General features: G+C 35.3%; 1 protein-coding gene across 7 annotated transcripts in view; it reads left to right on the top strand.

Annotated features, from left to right (window-relative positions):
- The window catches only part of DMXL2 (Dmx like 2), a 54,190-nt gene that overhangs the window by 8,573 nt on the left and 24,582 nt on the right, over positions 1-21,035 (top strand). For 5 of the 7 annotated variants that reach the window (XM_050903381.1, XM_050903379.1, XM_050903382.1 and 2 more), the window contains exons 3-19: positions 1,530-1,601; positions 2,298-2,376; positions 3,011-3,167; positions 4,227-4,293; positions 6,136-6,314; positions 7,021-7,204; positions 8,208-8,382; positions 9,109-9,342; positions 10,470-10,747; positions 10,933-11,629; positions 13,451-13,572; positions 14,668-14,757; positions 16,039-16,156; positions 16,917-17,036; positions 17,511-17,738; positions 18,471-20,150; positions 20,456-20,566. In XM_050903381.1, coding sequence (XP_050759338.1) covers positions 1,530-1,601; positions 2,298-2,376; positions 3,011-3,167; positions 4,227-4,293; positions 6,136-6,314; positions 7,021-7,204; positions 8,208-8,382; positions 9,109-9,342; positions 10,470-10,747; positions 10,933-11,629; positions 13,451-13,572; positions 14,668-14,757; positions 16,039-16,156; positions 16,917-17,036; positions 17,511-17,738; positions 18,471-20,150; positions 20,456-20,566 — 4,591 coding nt within the window. The remainder of the gene's footprint in view (positions 1-1,529; positions 1,602-2,297; positions 2,377-3,010; positions 3,168-4,226; positions 4,294-6,135; positions 6,315-7,020; positions 7,205-8,207; positions 8,383-9,108; positions 9,343-10,469; positions 10,748-10,932; positions 11,630-13,450; positions 13,573-14,667; positions 14,758-16,038; positions 16,157-16,916; positions 17,037-17,510; positions 17,739-18,470; positions 20,151-20,455; positions 20,567-21,035) is intronic. The other 2 variants (XM_050903383.1, XM_050903385.1) reach the window with 2 other exon arrangements.

Here is a 21,035-nt window from a genome sequence, read left to right as displayed (position 1 = left end):
GAGGCATCTTGTAACAATGGTTTTTATTCCTTTCCAGGACCTGCAATAACAGGTCTCTCAAAATGTGGAAATATGTATTAGTTACAGTATAGTATCAGAACTGGAATGGTACTAAAATTATTGTTATTGTCTCCATTATTGTATACTTTCATCTAGCTAAAGGAGACATGGATAAATCGTTCATGTGTACATATATATATAGACACATATGTGCATGTGTGTGTTTGCGTGTCCTGCAAAGTAATGAATTAGAAATACTTTATTTTTCAGAAAAGCTTAGGCATGTTTAATGTGTTTAGAAGTGCTACAGTATGAGCCGTCATAACTGCATGGCTGCTTGACTGGCTATGTGGTTTTATTTTTAATCCCTAAACAATGCTAAAGAGACAGTTTAGATTGCTGAGAAAAAACTACTTTCTATGAGTTATGGTAGTGCACTGAGCAAATTTTGTTTGTCAGTTGTCACTGCCTACTAATATTAACCAGTTAAAAATTGGTTGCAGTATTGAGAAAGCCCTAGTTAGGATTCGGGCAGGTTTAGCTGGCAAGGCCCGTGCAGTGCAGCAGTGCAGTCCCAGTAGGACTGGAAGAGAATCCAGCTGCACAGGTGGCCCCTGCAAGATCACCATGAACCCCTGGGTGGTTCTGCATTCAGGACTCTGAACTCACGGTCTGTTCTTTTCTTTGGGAGGGTGTTGTTGCAACTTACCCCCCACTCCCCTCCCCCCGAAGAGGAAATAAGATTTCATAATAAACGTCGTGAAACTTTTACATCATTTCTGTATTGAGGAAACCAGATCCTGAATGGGAAGAACTTAAACAGTTTTTCTTTTAAAAATCTTTTAAGGAAGAAAAAGGAATTTTAAAGATAGTCAAAAGTACTCATAAGCATATGAGTATTAGGAACATGACCAGATAAATTCCTAATAAAGACCATTTTGTGTATGGAGGTTTCTGTGAAATAAGCGGGTGAAAGAAATCGAGGGGTTCAGTGGTCTAAGTACTTCAGTTTTTCCATTTACCATTTGTCTCCCCTCAAAATGTATTTAACTGTTCAAAATAGAATTACACTTCCTTCTGTTTCTTGTAATTATTATTTAGTGGTACAAAATGGAATCTGGGAACACACTGAGACCCAGACACTAATAATTAATTTATTAGTTAGCTGTGAAGTAGACAGAACGTGAGCAGAAGTAGTGAAGGCATCAGCTTTCCCTTATGCATTAACAGTAGTTACCCTAGAAGAATGTATTAGATCTGATTGACAGTGTTTATCCCACTGAACAGGATGTCTTCCCTACATAGAGTTAAAATCTTAAAGATGGGCTTGTTTAGAACTATGTATTTCTCAACTTCCTTAAGAAAGTATACCTGTAACACAATTAATGACATTTGTGTTAATTTCACTTTTCTTGAACAATGGCATATAGAAGAGGTACTGGAAATTCTTTAGCTATTTTGGAATACTAAGGAGCAGTTACACTTATCTCCTAACCTTACATTTTGAGTCTTTAATTTTTTTTTTCCAGATTGCAGCATCATATGGAAATGCTGTTTGCATTTTTGAGCCGCTTGGTATAAATTCTCATAAAAGAAATTGTGTAAGTATGTATTTCATGACTGTAATTTGGTTTAGGTTCTTAAAAGAGGCAAAAGTCTGTCTGCCAGTTGTTATTATTATATTGGCACACAGAAGACTAATAGATAAACGTTTTCCACCATCCATAATAAAATTGGATGGGTAGAATCTTCCACTGCATGAATTGAACTGGGGACTGCACTCCTCCTAAGTTACCAACGACATCTTGTTCTTGAATCTCATACTAGAATGACATCGTGACAAGGTGGTATTTCTTTAACTTGAAGAGGTCGTCAGATCTGTGGTACAGAGATATGACTTAGACTTGTATACCTGCACCCAGGCTTGTTTTAACAGCACAGCCATGGCCAAGCACTCAAGCATTATGTTCTCAAGCATGTTTCACAATCTTTGTTGCATCTCTACTGCCATCCCTTATGTTGTTATAAATGTATGACCTAACTAGTTTAAAGTAATCGACAGATGTATTTGTATGTATGACAGGCCCAGATCTGGTTCACAGGGCACTCTGTGATGCATTTAATTTTTATAAAACAATTAAAGAAGTTATTAAAACTAGATTCAGCAATCTACCACTGGGTCCTGAACGTGTTTGCAACAGGCTTAATAGCAATTTCATAGAGAAAGAAAGAAATACCAATACCTTTGTATTTTGCTGTTGATGTGAGAATTAATTCTTTACTGTTTTTAACTACAGCAACTAAAGTGTCAGTGGCTTAAAACCGGGCAATTCTTCCTCAGTTCTATGACTTACAACCTGGCATGGGATCCTCAAGGTAATGTGAAGTTTGTGAAGTATTTGTTCAACATTTGTAGTTAGGAGAAGTTGAACACAAACTATTTTTATTGTAATAAAGTGAGAGCATGAATATGGAAATTTTAGATTATCTGTTCTCAGGCAGTGTTTCGTAAAATGTGAGGCTACAGTTAGCATTTGTGAAGATGCTGTGCTAAGTGTTTGAGTCTCTTATGCAAGATCTTAGTTTGGGAATCACAGTGTTAGGTTGCTAACTGACTTAAATTACCACTAATAATCATTTAAATAGAATTTTATCACAATTAAAGTCAGCAATGTATCGAGACACAGATATTTATAAGATGTCTAACAATGTGTATTTATTTGAGATGTGAATGGCTATTTAGTATCTGCAACATTCATTCTTAAATATGATTTACCATTTGAAGTCACCAAAAACTTGTTCTTTTTTAAAACGTATTATAAATTCAAAATATTTTAATAAAAACAGCTGTATAATATGATTGAATACCCTATCATATTTAAAATGGACTTTATAAAGTTGAGTTTTCAACCTGTTTTGAATAATTCTCAACCAAATATGATGACAGGCTTAATCTTTCAATATACATGCGTCATCTTGGTTTCACAGCTTTGATATTACTCACCTTCAGGTAACAGGCTGCTGACAGCAACTGACTTTTTGCAATTGTGGGCCCCTCCATCTAGTGAAATTCTAGAAGAAGATGAAGATGATGATCCTAACAATCAGATCAAAGATGATAAAGTTCTCCCAGTTCTAAATGACTGGAAATGTGTCTGGCAGTGCAAGTGAGTGAGATAATTTCTATTTTAAGACAAATTGCAATGCCACCTCATATATCAACTATCTTCTCTCCAAAACCATATTTTAAAGTGTGCTTTTAAATCGGCTTAAAATACCATAAAATTCAAACAATGTAAGTTCCTCCAAACAAAAATTCCTCACTTTTTCAAGTGACCTATCACCAGTTAACCTAGTCAAAGGCTTACCCAAACCAAAGCACTGGCAATGTATCAAAATTGTCCCCGTTTTCTCATCTTTGAATAAGAACAGATATGCTACACTGTTAAAGTGTATATGCTATATACATATACACATACAAGCATATGTGCTACAGCAGGCAGATATATATGCATACATATGTATGTACATATATATGTGCATACATACATATATGCATACAGCAGGCAGATATGCTACACTGTTAAAGATGAGAGCTGCTTCCTGAATCTTAGGAAGAGGGTCCTGAAACTCTTTCTACCCAGTTCTATTTGAGATCCATGTTATGGAAGTGCTTCATGATCAGCCATTTACTATATATATGCAGAGTTGGGAAGCAGCTGCCTATGAACCTGTTTTCTCTTGACTTTTTGAAGCCATTTTAGATTTTGTGCCCACAAAGCACTGTATAGGCTGCTTTCCTCTTTCAGACAGCTGACCCATAAGCTGTAGTCACAGACGAATAGTATCACAAATGATCTAAAAAGATCTTCACTTTCATTTCTTCCTACTATTTGTCTTGGCTTCACTGGGAGTAGAGGAGCAGGTGGGACAAACTTCACTTCTGTGATCTCATCAGATCTAGCCTAGGCTTGCCGTACTTAAAACAACTTATTTTATGGGCTGTTTTTCTGTAAAACTGTGAAAATACTAAATATTTTGTTTCATTGTAGCAAATACTTTTTATGCTTCTGCTATTTCTAAAGTATGCTTAAAGCAACAATATAAAATACTAATATATTTCATTTAAATAATGAACTACTTAATCAACTGAATATGTATGGCATAATACTATAGAATAAATAGACTTTACTTACGACTTAAAACTTTATTCTCGTGTTCTTTAGGACTGCAGTATCAGTACATTTGATGGCATGGGCTCCTGATGGTGAATACTTCGCAACAGCTGGGAAGGTAAGGACAAAAAAAGAATAATTAAATAAGTGTTTGCAATGTTTTGCATTTATTTGACAAAAGTAAATAAGTAACATAGAATAGTCCTGGACCATACACTCTACTGTCGTCTGAGCTAAGTTAAATTATCATCTTGTGTATTTTCGTGTAATTCCATGAATTTCAGCAACAAGCTGAAATTTAGCTGTGTACTCTTACTGAATACTTAAGAATCAACCTGGGAATACAGTGACAGTGATACAGACATATATATATTAGATCAAGTATACTTAGATGAACTTTCAGATATGCATAAACATTTTTCTACTTCTGTTGGAAATAATGAGGATAAATATTAGATCATTATGATAGAACACATACACATTTAAACGGGTATAATATGCACACCTCAGTGGATAAATTAGAAAAGATTTTCTATTTAGTGAATTCTGGGTTCAATTATCAGTTCTTAACTTCTATTTCAGTTTGGCATATTTTTTGTCAAATTGCTATTCAAGCTAAATTTTCAATTAATAATTCTCTTTAATGTCACCTTCTCATTTGAGTGATTCCCTTTGGTTTTCAAGTCTGGATAGGTAAGCATTTATTGCTTGCACTTAATGTTGGTTGAACAATGAGATGAATTTTAGGAATCTTTTTCTTACACTTACTAAAGGGGACAACTGAATCATGAGCTACATTGTTTTATAACTACAAATGTACTTACAACACCTTAATAAATATTACATTTAGAATCATTGTAGTTAGAAAATTATCAAAAGATTTGCTTCATTCCATATTTCTATTTCCCATGAATATACTTTTATATAGCTAAGAATTTGATGAAGTAGCTGAGGCAGATGGTTTTAGAAATCATTTTCTGTCTGTAGGACAGCTCTATATTAGTTGTTTCATGAGATACACAGCTTTGATCGTAATTCTTAACAGGGCTGCCTGTCAGACTTCCTTCTTACAGAATCTGTGGTCAGATACTGTACTTTTGATGCTTGTCAGGAAATACTATCTTTTATCTACACTCTGAGGTTTGTAATTTATTCATTTATTTAGTTTATTCTGTATCTCCACTCCAGCAGCAAGTCCTGAAATCCAGGGATGTGGCATCCAGCTGTGTACAATGTACTGTTGTCATACTAGTAATGTTGACCTTAGCTCACATCAGTATAGTCATACTCCAGTCTCACTTATCAGCATTTGTAGTATTGCTGTGCCAGCGTTTCAGTTTTGTTTCAATTAATTACATCAGTGGTGCCCAACCATTCAAACCAGAAGGGTAGCATAGGTTGTGCTGGTGGAGGGGAAGGTTGTAATATGCATCTGCTCCTCTATTGTCTGCCTATGCTCAGTAGGTACAGTGCTTTCCATGAAAGTCAGACTTCCTGTGCATGGGAACCAACAGGGAGTTACAGCATGAATTGTCTCAGTGGAGAAACTGACTGTTAATGAGCTTAACGTTGTAGTGTGAGTGGCAGCCTATTTCTGGCTTCTGTCTTTGCAAGGAAATGGACAAGGGATTTAAGCATGCATACGTGCTATGCAGAAAATGCACAGCAAACCAAGAGAAAAGTAGGGGACCAACTGGACTGGAAGAAAAATTGCTTATGGGAGTGGAGTGTTTGCCAGCGGAATATTTCTTCAGTCCTGTAACTCATTCCAGTGTGACCATCAATGAAATAAGCGGTCTTAGAAACGGGTTGCCTGAAAAACTGCAAATAGTTCTGGGCCACAGATCAAGTTTTCATGAAAGATACCAGAACAGCAGTTTCCTTGTTGTTAGGGATTTTCATTTTGTGATGTTTTTAATCGTAGCTAGCTAACCCCATGGTTTTTTATTGCTTTACCTAGAATGACTGCCTCTTAAAGGTTTGGTATCCTATGACTGGTTGGAAGTCATCTCTTCTGCCCCAAGAGAATGAAGAAAAGAAAAAATGCTCAGGGGTTGTCCACTTCTCATTTGTTTATTTGGCGCATCCTCGAGCAGTGACAGGATTTTCGTGGCGTAACATTAGCAAGTATATGCCCAGGTTCGAAAGTTTTCCTTTTTAAAAAAACAGGCAAGCCTTTGACCAAGTATTTTTTAACACTCTGCTGAAAGTTTGGCCATCAAGAATATGACTAGGTTTCTCTGCTTATACTTTCAAGAAATAAAACATATCAACGTCTTCCCATAAGCTTCTGTATTACCTAGTACAATAGTGATAGTTACATTAACAGGTGAGATTTATTCTAAAATACAGTCTAAACTTCAATGCCTTCTCAAGTCATGCCAGGAAGCATGGATGTAAGGCTTTGTCTTCACCAAATGGTGCTATGACATTGGAAATAAAATATTTGTTTAAATGATTAGTATTTAGTAAGCTATTTTCTGCGTCTTGTTGGTGTTTAATTAGTTGTTCAATTTCACTTTTCATTATTTAGTAAAATTTATGCATTCTTCACATAGTCCAGCAAGTCAGATAGTTTAGGCAGTTTCATAACTGCAGTTTTACAATGACTGTTGCATTTCTCAAATAATAACTATTCCATATTCACATGCACTTTTTCTAATAATCTATGGGTTTATCAGCATGCCAAAAATCACTACTGATATAAAACCTTTCGTTAGGAGAGAAGCAGAAATTTGGATGAAACAATAACTACTAAATACTTATATACTCCCCTAATTTCTGCTGTGTCCATGTAGCTAAATTTAATTACATGGGGTAGTAACCTTGATATGTCTATCGTTAGGGGTTTGGTCTGTAACGTGTTACTCACATCATGTCTTGATGGCATCTGTCGGCTGTGGGCAGAGACGTTGTTACCAGAAGATACTCTTCTTGGTGAGCAGATCTGTGAAACTAGCACTTCTAGCATTAGCAGCACCATCTCTCAATCTGGAAAGCAAAAGGACAAAATACAGCATGCACTAGAGGTACAAGTAAATACTTACTTTGTCAATTTTTTATTTCAAGATTCTTAAGTATTTAAAGGATGTAGAACCCTAAGAATGTGTATTATCTAGTTCTTATAAGCATAACAGAATAGTCTGAATTATTTCGTATCAGTTTTTGAAGTCTATTACTAAACATTGAAGAAGTCAGAGACTTTGCAACTCTGCACCCAAGCTCCATGTTCTTAAAACTCAATCTACTTTTTCTATAGCTAACTAATAGTGATGGGAAGAGACAATGTTTAATATGGAATAGTAAGTGATGGTTTCATTCTGAATGGGTCTGAAACTCTGTAATTATAAAAACAGTGGAAGCAGTAAATAAACTGTTTTCATTTTTAGTTATCTGATTTGATAATTGCATTTCTAAAAGGTGGTATTATGGGGCCCTAAATTTCAGTGGTAGTCATATCAAGTCTATTAAGTTTACAGTAAGAGAAAACCTATCAATATAAAAACAAGAAAACAAAACAAAAAAAACCAACCACCCCACCACTCATTTGTAGACTATTGCAATCAGACCAAGTTTTTACTTTTTACATATCATGACCATCAACAAAATAGGGAGAGTGGAACCAAGTATGCTTTGGGCTGTTGAATCAGTTGTGCTGTCCACACGCTCTCAGCAATTTTCAGTTACACAAAAATAATTCATTATAAAATTATATTGTAAAGGTTACTGGTTTTAGACTGTTGTAATCTTGTTTATGAATGTTACACAAAATAGTGTGTATTTTTCTGTTGTTGTTGGAGCAGGTATTAAAGGAACTTTCAGAAGACTGGTAGAAGAGCTTTGCCTTTGGCCAGAACTGATGTACCTAAGTGTTACTAATCTCTGTCGAAATCTATTTAAAATAATCCTTTTGAAATTAGTCTTTGCTTCTTAGGTAGAAGGAAGTTAAAAAGCTTTAGGCTTTATATAAGTGTGAATTTTTACCTTACAGTTTTTTAGTATTTCTTAATTTATTTTTTATAACTATACCAGACAATTCACCATTTGAAAAATATGAGAAAAGGACAAAGGAGATCTTCAGTTCTTATTACCCACACAGATGTATTACCAGATCAACAGGGTACTCATGAAGTTCAGCGTCACATTTCACATCACGCAAATGCACTTGGTCACTTCCATATAGCAGCAAGCATCAACCCTAATACAGGTGAAATACAACCATTTATTAAACTGTAATAATATATTTGCATAAAATGAAAAAAATAAATGAAGGGGGCTGAGATGCACATTCTTTGCTTTGCCTAATTGAATACAGGGAATTTGTAGGAAGACTGTTATTTCACAAGTCTGTTACTTCAGCACTTTTAAAAGCCAATTAAATTCATCTTTGCACATCAGAAAGCAAAAGAAACCTAAATTTCAAATCTGCTTGGCATTTGATTGTTGGGTTTTGGGAGGCAATGGTACATGATGGAGTATTTGCATCCTACAGAATACACAGTGAATGAAAAAAAGCTGTACCAGATATTTTGGCAGGAAACCACCTGCTTTTTGTAGAGTAATGCAGAGTATTTTAAACAAGGAAAAGATTAAAGGGCAATCGTGTGCCTTACCTAAAATCTGTACATGAAATGACAACGCTGCAACATATGAAACTGAGCAATTAGAACTGTTGAGTATTATTTACCGTTCACATAAGAATCAATTTTCATGTAAATTTATTGATGTTAAAATATCTTTACACTTTTTTTACTACAATTGCATGTAGAAACTTGATCTGCATCTTACCTTTTCTAATCTTACAGGCACAAAGTATGTTCTACCTAAAATAAGTTAAACGTCTTAATTAAGAAATCTGTGTGTGTGTGTATATATATAAAAAAGATGAGCAGTTTAATATATAGCTTTTTTATTTGTTTAAAAATGTCTACAGATATTCCATCAGTCTTGGCTGGAACAGCTTTTAATATAGATGAAGGAAATGGAGGCTTCGTTGTTCACTGGTTGAATAATAAAGAATTTAATTTCACATCCTCTATTGAAGTATTTATGCAGCATCTAAGAAAAATTTCTGAACAACAACTAGAACAAGATTTTGATGTTGAGGTTGAAGAAGAAGAAGAAGTGGAAGAAAAAGAGAGAGGTTTACATATGAAATTAGATCATGGTTAGTAATATTGAGATATGTAGCACAAGAATTATTTTGAAGCACATTAGTGCAGTAATTAATGCAATTATTTAGCACAAGAATTATAAGTGCAAATATTTTATCACTAATCTAAAATAAACAGACATTTACAGCTGAAATTTTGGCCGCTGTAATTGTAGGCATGACAAATTCAATGATGTACTCTCTGTTGGAATGCAATAGTGATATACACAGTGTAAAAAAAAAAAAAAAAAAGGTAGCTTTTGTCTTTCATTTCCATTTTGGATATATTCCACTGAGCTATGAAATTATGACAGAGACCTGCTCTCTATTTACCTTACAATCTAATTATCAGTAATGAAATACCAATTTATGGCAAGCTTTAAGAAGGGTTGGACGTAGCTCCATTTTAATGCAACTGCACTGTTTCCAGTACTAGTAAGATTTACATCTCAAATCGTAGATCACCCAATGATCCCAACTGTAGCTGTTCACAAAGGAACGGAGAGACATATTTTGAAATTAATGATGGAAAACATACCCTACCAGAAATACTTTACCTTGCTGTGGGAGGGTCACTTGGCCAGTAAGAATATGTAAAAATAAAAATCTGTCTACAGAAACCAGTAAGACCAATTAGTGACAGTAAACTGATGATACATTGTGTCATTTATAATGCTTAGGTTCTTAAAATCTAGATTACCAATGCAGTAGTTAAGTGTGTGATAATTCTTACTGAACATGCAATACATACTACTTCATCAGTGATCACATACCATATATTTCATTATTACCTTCTAAATACAAAAAAACCCCACATTAATTTGGAGCCAGCATTCATATAAAATGTGTGGTTTTATATAGTTGACCAGAATAGTCTTAGGCAGGGCATTACTCTAAGTATCTGGATCTTTACGGTTATATTTATTATTACTTGTATTGCGTAGTTAGAAGCAATAGTCAAAGGCCAGAGCCTCATATTTTTGTACAGACAGACCGAAGAAAGATGTTTCTACCCTCATGTGCATGATTGTCCTTATCAGATAGTACTATTAGCAGATTAAAAAATATTGTGTTGTTTTGAATAGAAACTGATAGTGAAATCTTTGCAATGGATAAAATGGCACATTTCTTTTCTGTTGCAGACTTGTCTATAGATAGAGAATCAGAGACAGGGACTGGTACAGGCTCTTCAGAACATGAAGACGGAGAAAGAGAGGGAAGCCCCAAAACATCTCTACTAGCAGGCCCATGCATGCCTCTTCCAACAGTTTTGTTAGATCGGAAAATTGAGTTGCTCCTAACCGAATGGAACAGAAATCCAGATATGCTTTTTACTATCCATCCTATTGATGGTACCTTTTTGGTGTGGCATGTGAAATATTTAGATGAATACACTCCAGGCATCTTTCGACAAGTTCAGGTATTGTATATTTGAAATTATTTTATTATTTGTGATCTTAATCGATGATCATTGTGTCCTTTCTTTTATATCTGAACATCAGTATGAATTTAATTTTAAGTACTTCCCGTGAAACAGCTGACATTTATTCAGACTTAAGCTGGGTTGTTACATTCTAATTTTTTTCTTTTTTGTTTTTTTTTTAGGTTTCATTTTCTTCTAGGATTCCTGTTGCATTTCCATCAGGAGATGCTAGTTCCCTTAGCAAAAATATTATGATGTATGCTTGCCCTGTCTTTGTAAAAGATAACAGTAATGCTGTACATCAGAAGACAATGGACTTTCCAGATAAGACTCTAGCAAATAAAGGACCAAGCTGTGCCCGGAACAGTGCAAATGTGAATATAATTTCTCCCATAGTAATGATGATTTCCAAACATATAGATGGCTCTCTAAATCAGTGGGCAGTTACTTTTGCTGATAAATCAGCTTTCACTACCGTGCTAACTGTATCACATAAATTTAGGTACTGCGGTCACCGTTTTCATCTCAATGATCTAGCTTGCCATTCTGTTTTACCATTACTGCTAACATCTTCTCATCATAATGCTCTATTAACTCCTGAATCAGACAGTTCCTGGGACTCGGACAGGATAAACAGAGTAATGGATCCTATTAAACATGTGAAAGGTTCTTCTAGGCAGCAACTTAAAAATGCAGCAACCCGTACATTCCATGATCCAAATGCAATCTATAGTGAGCTGATTCTGTGGCGTGTAGACCCTATAGGACCTTTATCGTACACTGGAGGAGTATCTGAATTGGCTCGAATTAACTCTCTTCATACCTCCGCTTTCTCTAACGTAGCCTGGCTTCCAACACTTATTCCCAGCTATTGCCTTGGTGAGTATACTTAGCATGTTTCCATATAGAGTTAACACTGTGAGTCATAGAATTAATTTGTTAAAATAACTTACTATTGTATTTGGAGTATATTTATATTAACTTTTCATCAATTTCCTTGTATTATGCAAATGAAGCATTTTTATTTCATTTGAGGCTAAACTACTTCAAAACATTTCATCTGGTCTGAGTGTGTCTGTAGTTACTGTGGATCAGCTGACATTCAGTAACTTCTTTGTGTGAGTAAGCAATCATCACTCTCACAAAGAACAAGACGATCCCTTTCCTCAGTGCTCTAGGCAGCTTCACTGAGTGTTCTCTGCATTGACGTGATATTAGTAATGCAGATGTTCTGATGACTTAGGCATCTGCGTTGTTGGCCACAGACAGCTGCAGGAGGCATTGGGTTGAACAGAACTAGTAATTGGACCACCTGAACATCTGAATTATTGGGAAAGATTTTCAGCCAAAATTTACAGTATCAAAATCTTTTAACATGCTGGCTAAGAACTCTGCTTAGAAGATCCTGAAACAATACTGAAATTCTTCAGGCCATCAGTGGTTTACAAAAGCCCAGTTAGAACACAGGATATTTTTGAAGAAATAGACTACATTAACTTTACAGAACTGCAAACAATACTTTTTCAGAGGTCAGGCAGTACAACATCTGATGTGTAATGCCCTAGGACAATTCTTCAGTTTTTGTATTTAATTTTAGGGCTTTCTACTGAAGTTAGGAAAATTGTCTCTACAAATGTTACTCTATTCAGCCACTGAGATACTTATTTTTGAATTAACATAAAGAAGTTGTTGTAGTAGTTGTCATCTTTGTGGACAGTACTAAAAATGTCATTTGTACTGGGGATGTAACATTACATTTTATACTAATAATTCCAGGTTATTTTATTATGCTAAGGCCAGTCTGACCTTTGCAATGATTAAATGGGTGTCAAAGACGTTGTACAACCTCAAAAATCCTAGATATGCTTAATAGATGCGCAACATATCTTTAAAATAAAGTGTTACATAGTAACATGAATAAATGTATGTAACATGAATACTATGTAACATAAAATAATGTTACATAGTAACATTCTGTGCTGTCTGAATCCCACAAAGTCTTCCAAACACAAATAACTAGCGGTTTCCTTCTTAAAATGTAAGAGGAAAACGTAGATCAGAATAATAGAGAAGCAAAAAAGACACTGTTACAGTTTTTCATAGATTATTCACTACTGCAGCTATGTTTCTGCCTCCACTTTTATCTCTGCACTTTTAACTGGAGGGTAGAAGGGAATAGTCATAGAGATTAACTTTATCCAAATTTTATCCAAAGAGATAGTAAACAAGGAAAAAAGCTATAGCTAATACAGCTTTTCTGAACAGTTTACCTTAGACTCCTACTCTAAATCGTCTCTGACAACCTAGGGAAGCTAGAGTTAGCCCTTCCGAGCACCTCCTTAGAGGTGACAGTGAAGGGAACATAACCATTTTAAGGAATGGCAGCGTTCCCTTAGGTGTACTACATACTGGTTTTTGCATGTGTTAACAATGTTTGTAAACATGTATGAATTCTGCTTAGATTATTCAACTTTTATGAGGAGTTTCAGTTACATAAATGAGCAGAAAGGGAGTTATTTCAAAGTTCAAATAATGGTGTTTTAATGCACATATTTGCTTAGGTTTTTTGCTTCAGTACTTTATGAAAATTGTGTTAGAAACATATTCAGATATTGTGAAGTGGATTGTAACAGACTACCTGATGCCATTTGACTGCCCTTTTTTTTTCTTTAACTATGAAATTTTTCTGTTTTCTATTAGGTACATACTGCAACTCTGCTAGTGCTTGCTTTGTTGCATCTGATGGCAAAAACCTGAGACTCTATCAAGCCGTTGTAGATGCACGAAAACTTCTAGACGAATTATCTGACCCTGAATCATCTGTAAGTTTTATGTGGCAATGGTTTGAAAGTACTAAAATAAAACTAATTAAGGTAACTTTTTTCCCCACTCCAGTGGTTTGTCTTCACTTAGTTCTGTAAAATTTTTGTGCCATTCCGTGTGTAGGATCTTATGCATTATACCTTGCATAATTACATGTTTCGCAGCTGTCAGTAAACATTAGCAGACAGAAGTGCAGCTATTACTACTAAAAGTGGCTGGACTGAAACAAAATTTCCCTGACAAGTTTCCCCAACCTGTAGCAGGTGGGGAAAGGAAAAATAGGATTTCTTTCTTTGTCTTCTCAAAAGAGAGAAGTCAAGAGCAAGTGGGAAGGTGAAGACAGAAGAGCAAGACTTAGGTGTATCCACCTAAATTACATCTATGTATGAGGAAGGGCAGAGATGGTGGGATAGGAGGGAATTAGCAGGTTATTGCTAAGGGTAATACTAGCTCTTGTTTTTTCTGTAATAAGGAATTTTTTCATCCTTTTTGATCTTTCATTTCTGTGACTTTAAGCAAAGTAAAGCCTGACCTTGCACTGTTATTGTATAAAGAAGCACATCTTTCCTGTTTTTTCCATCCTTCTGTTATTTTATAAGCTATCCTGCAAGATAGAGCCTGTCAGTATTCAGATCAGTCTGAGGAATCTGTTCTAGGAGCAATGATTGTGAACATTCCAGCAAAAAATCAATAGAGCTTTCAGTTTATATATAAGCTGTACTGATTTATTTTTTTACATGTTGTGACAAAACCTGAAACTTTAAACAAAAGTGAAGCTGTATATTTGAGTTTCTCATGGCACAGATACTAAGTTATGTTATGAAAGGATAAATCTTTAAATAAACAACATTTAGTTTCCATAAAAACTGGTGTGCTGTCCCCATGAATAGACTGACAACAACAGTGCAGACTCACAACAGTGCAAATGTCTTGATAAATGCATTATTCATAAGTGCCAAAATGACAACAGGAAGAAGTCTGTTACGGTTTATGCCAACAAGGAAAATTAAAGCATCAGTTTATTGTAAATGACTGCAATATCCTTCTGTCTGAAGGAAAAATATACTAACTGTTCTCATTTTGCTCTGTTTCAGAAACTTATTGGGGAAGTGTTTAACATTGTGAGCCAACAATCTACTGCTCGACCAGGATGCATTATTGAACTCGATGCAATAACTAACAAAGTAAATAAATGGTTAACTCTTTAATGGTATCACATAAAGGTGTTTAATAGCTTTGTCTGTTAATTAACTTAATCTGTTGAAGGGGGTAAAAGAGGTGACGTTTCTCTATGGTGATAATGACTGCCTTGAATTTTTGTGAATGTTGAGATACTTTGAACGTTTTATTCAGACAACTTTCTTGTAGCTGCTAGGAGCTCAAAGCCCTTTGTTAGAGTGTAACAATATTTTCTAAGGATGAATCTTGATGAAAACAAAACTTAACTAAAGACTGGTTTACAAACCATCATAATTTAAAGGAAAAAAAATAACAGTCCCCCCAAACCCAAACAAACAAAAAGATGAACAACATTAAAAAAAACCCCAAACATAAAAACTAGACCTAACTATTCCAAAATGTAGGAATCATAGCCATGTATTCATGGCTTCAGTTTTTTTGTCTGTCTTGTAAGACAAATTTTTATCTGTTAACTAATATAGCTATACATTTCAAACAATGAAGAGGTAGTATTATTACACCTTGGTCTTACTCACAGTTATTTTGATCATACGTGGTCCAGTGCTGCTTCTGTTAGGCAGCAGCCTGTGAAAACAGTGTGTTTTACCATTTCTTAATTAGACATCTGGATGTTTTTGACATATATAAAGAAGTATTTCTCTATTTGTCAATAAATTTCCATGTCTTTTAAGTATTAATCACATAGGATCTTCAATTTTAAGCTCAGATTTACACAATATTTTTCTAGAATTTTTATAGATGAGTACAGGGAATACTCTCTTTCCATGTTTCTCTGGAAGAAGAGGGTGTTTTGCAACACGAAAACTTTGCCATCACTGTCTTTGCGGGACCCATTTTTCCTTGCCTGCAGGAAAGGATTTCACTGCCAGCAGCCTCCTTTGTAGAGAGGTGGAAGTACTGCAAACAAGTCTGTTGCTGTCAGGAAGGACACCTGTTGAGATATCAGAGAGAAGGAAAATCTGCAATTCATTCCCTCAGTCAGATACTAATTCATCTGTCAATAACTGTGGCAAAAATGTTGTTACAGAATTCATCTAGCATGGTAGATCTCTGAAATTATTTGAGTATACAAACAACAGGTTCTAGAATATGCTGTTCTTAATATAAAAGGAAAATGTTTCATTTTTCTGATGCATTAAAATAATTTTCAACATTATAAAAGAAAGTGATCTCATCAGTAGCTAGACTGCACAGAAGAAATAATTATATTAGTACAAAACGTTGCTATACTGTTCTGGAAGCGTAACTATTGTTTAATGTTTCAGTGTGGCTCAAATACACAATTGCTTCACGTCTTTCAAGAAGACTTCATTTTGGGATACAAACCACATAAGGAAGATGTGGAAGGGAAGGAAACTGAGATATTTTTCCAGCCATCACAAGGTATAGCATAAAAATAACTAATATGAGTGAAGTAGGTACCAAAAATGTTCTTAAAGAATACTGAAATCTAGTTGGCATATGCTAGTTACCTTTTTAATGAGAATCTGTAGAATTCAGTAAAACAGCTGTTTCATGTTGCTCATATGAATTATTGTTTACATGTTAAAGGTATTAAACAAAGGCACTCTAATTTGCTTAGAGTGAAACATTTTAACTTACATGACAAAGTCCATTTTTCAAAATGCTGTATGTTATATATATAAAAATGTGTACAAAATAGAACAGAAGTGTATTTTCTGCATCAATATGTAGTTCCAGGTGATAAGGTGAATATATCTGACTTCCAAGTTAATACAATAGAAAGTAACTGGGGAATTTGGTAGTAGACTTAAAACTTTAAAAGAAAAAGGAAGAAAGCAGGCAGGTGGAAAAGAGTCTTTACAATCTAGCAAAATAGTTCAAACTGACTGGGAAGGCAAATATATCTAATAAATTAGATTTGCCACTAATACTCAGGTTGTCTGTAAGTCCGTCTATCTCTATTTTCATAATTCTTCTGTAGCCACGAGCAAACAAAATGTCAAGTAAAAAATGTTATTAATGGTACTGTTTGAATATTTTGTGTTATAATCAAGCAATTTCTTTCAAAGAGGAAAACAGGTTTTTTTAGTATCAATAATTTTTAGAGAGTGTTCTGTTATTGAAAATTACTTATGTTGAACGTAAACTTCATGATAGTGATAATATGTTTAAATTACAGGGTATCGTCCACCACCTTTCTCAGAAAAGTTCTACCTAGTAGTAATTGAAAAAGATGATAGTGGCTGCTCTGTTCTTCAGATGTGGCATCTTCATCTCAAATCTGTGCAAGCCTGTTTAGGTGAGTGACTGTAATTTTCTTAGAGACAGACATTTCTTTCATATTATTTAAAATAAAACTTAAAGCTTGGTGGTTTATTTTGAAACAAATTATGTCACCTTTGTCAAGCAGAAGCCTCAAAGTCAGGAATCTTCGGAATAATTTATCAATGCAGTAGAAGCAGTAAGATTCCTTACAAACTTTGGTTGCATTCTATACCAATAGTAACGTAAAAATTTGCTGATAGGGTGAGTAATGTACTTAAGCACTGGATTCTTTATTGTAAACTATCAGTATTTCAGAATGTTATGGGTGTCTTAAAATGAATACTCACAGCATGCAATGAAACTAACGCAGCCTGCACATGTCATACAATTATTTTCTGTGTAACTTAAGCACTGCTAAAAAAAATAAATCTGATTATAGGATATTCATGCCTTGTCCTTACTTATAAACAATTTTTTTAACACTGTTGGCAATTTTTTTTTAATATAGCAAAACCAGCTGAAGATACTTCATCAGAGAATAAGCTTAGTGTACCTGAGCAAAAGACTGTGGATTCTTCTCCAGATGTCTCACCTGGCATAAGTCCCATTCCACGATCTTCATCAATTGCTAATCTTCAGACTGCTAGTAAACTCATTCTGAGCTCCAGACTTGTGTATAGCCAACCTCTGGATCTTCCTGTTGGTGTAGAAGTAATAAGAGCAACTCCTTCAGCAGGTAAATTTCACATTTTTTTCTATGCAGTTGGTGCACTAATTTACCTCCTAGTTTATAGCATTGTATCTCCTCAGCCTGTCACATTCTGATTTACTGATACAGGGAACATGGGACTAAAAAGGCTCTCTCAAATCATTGTGTCCATGTCATGTTACCCTTTCATAAATGTATCAAGTCCCCACAGGAAAGCTGTTCCTGAAACTTACTGCTCTAATAGTTGGAAACTTAACTTCTAGTCATAATTTATTAACGAACAATTTATACCTGCTTGTTCATCTCCCAGCATTAATGTGTTGGGTTTATAGTGCTTTTTTTACCTGATGCACTTACACCTTCTTCTGTTTGTCTGTCTGTTTCTCTCCTGTCTTTTTTTTTTTCCCTTCCCTCTTACGTTTCATTTTGGTAGGCTATATGAACGTAGTCTTAACTTCCTTAATCTCATCTGATTAAGGCTTTGTATTCCTTTCATTATTCTAACAACCTTTCTCTGAATTAGTTCAATTCCAGCTTATCTTCTTTGAATAGTGACCAGAAATGCAGATGATTAGTAATGTTCAAGCTGCAAGACTGTTCCCAGTCTTAATACATTTGCCCTTACCCAACTCCGAATTAAAAAAATAATATCAGGTTGTAAAGTTCTGTATCAGTAGTTAGACAGTGTTATGTCTGCTTTATTCATATAGGCATTCTACTTGACATTACTAAAAGTAAGTATGTTTGTTCTAACTTCAGGTCACCTGAGTTCTTCATCAATATACCCAGTCTGCCTTGCACCTTATTTGATAGTAACATCATGTTCAGACAACAGAGTGCGGTTCTGGAGGTGTACTGTGGAGACAGACCTAAACAGCAAAAATGAAGAAAGGGAAACATATCATTGGAGAAAATGGCCTTTAATGAATGATGAAGGAGAAGACAACAGCAGTACAGTGAGCATAGTAGGCAGGCCAGTTGCCGTTAGCTGTTCTTACACAGGACGTCTTGCAGTAGCGTACAAACAACCCATACAGCATAATGGTTTTGTTTCCAAAGAATTTTCCATGCATGTTTGTATACTTGAATGTGAGTCTACAGGAGGATCAGAATGGGTTTTGGAACAGACAATTCACCTGGATGATTTAGTTAAGGTTGGAAGTGTACTTGATTCAAGGGTCAGTGTAGATAGTAATTTATTTGTTTACAGTAAATCAGATGCTTTTTTGAATAAAGACAAATACCTGGTACCCAGTATCAAGCATTTAGTGCATTTGGACTGGGTATCAAAAGAAGATGGTTCGCATATATTGACAGTTGGAGTTGGTGCCAACATCTTCATGTACGGAAGACTTTCGGGAATTGTAACAGATCAGACGAGCAGCAAAGAGGGAGTAGCTGTCATTACTTTACCACTAGGTGGTAGCATAAAACAAGGTATAAAGTCAAAGTGGGTGTTGCTTAGATCAATTGATTTAGTATCATCTGTAGATGGCACTCCTTCATTGCCTGTTTCTCTGTCCTGGGTGAGAGATGGTATTCTGGTAGTGGGAATGGACTGTGAAATGCATGTTTATGCCCAGTGGAAACACGCTGTCAAGTTTGGTGATAGAGAAAGTGATGTTTTTACTACTGAAGACTCAACAACACAAGATCCACTCAAAACAAGCTTGATAACGAAGAAGACGAGTGTAATTGATGGGGCAGGTATTGTGGATGACGTTTTTGGCACTCCAACTGTAATTCAGGATGGTGGCCTTTTTGAAGCTGCTCATGTTCTTTCACCTACTCTACCCCAGTATCATCCAACCCAGTTATTAGAACTTATGGATCTGGGTAAGGTTCGCCGAGCCAAAGCCATTCTATCGCATTTAGTTAAATGTATTGCAGGAGAAGTTGCAATAGTTAAAGACACAGAAGCTGGAGAAGGAACTGGTCCTAAACGCCATCTTTCTCGCACCATTAGTGTAAGTGGTAGTACTGCAAAGGATACCATCACAGCTGGAAAAGATGGTACTCGAGACTACACAGAGATAGACTCAATTCCACCACTGCCACTGTATGCGCTGCTTGCTGCAGATCAAGATGCCACTTATGTTTCTGAAGAAACTTCTAAAATACCTCAGGGCACTGAAGATCATGCTAAGAGAAAAACAGAGGATCAGTACTCAGATCTGTTCCAGATTCAGCCTGTTACAACTGAAGACTTTATTGATTTTGAGCCTGAAAAGAGGGAGAGTAAATCCAAAGTTATTAATCTGTCACAGTACGGTCCGACTTACTTTGGCCGAGAACATGCTAGTGTCCTTTCAAGCCACCTGATGCACTCAAGTCTGCCAGGCCTTACTCGACTGGAGCAGATGTTCCTTGTAGCTTTGGCAGACACTGTGGCCACGACAAGCACTGAACTAGATGAGAACAGAGATAAGAATTACTCAGGTTAGTAACTGACATATTATTGAATTAACATTCTTGTTCTTCTCTGTAAAGGTAAACTTAGTTCTTGGGTATTTTGGGATAACAAAGCTGAAAGCTAGCATCTATGATTCAGATTAGATACAGTACGAAAGAAAAACACTTAAATATAAATCTCTACTTATGTTTCATACATAGTAAATAACTTGTAGTTCAGGTTCACAGCAAGTTTAGAAACATAGATTCTTCACACACTGCATATGATAAGTTGTATATATGCCTCTTGTAGTCACCTGCATATTCAAAAGTCAGTATTTTATATTTCACAGGAAGGGATACCTTAGATGAATGTGGCTTACGATATTTGTTGGCTATGCGCTTGCACACCTGCCTTCTGACATCACTCCCACCTCTGTATCGAGTTCAGCTGCTTCACCAAGGTAATTCTTAGAGTGAAGTATTGCTTTCATTTGATCCACTTGAGCTGACAAGGTCTGGTTATGTTTGATTTACAATATTATGATATTTCTATTATCTGCATATTCATTTTAGATTATATCTGTTCCATTAAGACCCTTATCTTGCAAAAGCTTAGTATAGGCTTCCCTACATGCACTGTGAATAGCAAAAAAAGTATAGCTCTAGAACAGAAGAAAGATTCTGCCCCATTCAGTTTGAGGCACAAATAAGTTCCCCAACCAGATAACATACAGATTGTATATATATTTCATTGTTTCTGCTGGAGGAATGAAGATGTTGCTTTACATGAGCATGGCTTTATCTTATCTTAAAGATTATTTTATTATTTTCATCACAGCAGGTTTTTTCCCTTGCTCAATCTGAGTAAATGCTGTTGTGAAATACAGGAAAGAAAAGCAATTACCACCTAAACAGCAGACAGAAAGGTTT

The sequence above is a fragment of the Gymnogyps californianus genome, chromosome 11 (assembly GCF_018139145.2).
Source record: "Gymnogyps californianus isolate 813 chromosome 11, ASM1813914v2, whole genome shotgun sequence".
In the NCBI taxonomy this organism is placed as follows: Eukaryota; Metazoa; Chordata; class Aves; order Accipitriformes; family Cathartidae; genus Gymnogyps; species Gymnogyps californianus.
Note: the sequence above shows the minus strand (reverse complement) of the source record. Positions and strands in the feature narration are given on the sequence as shown.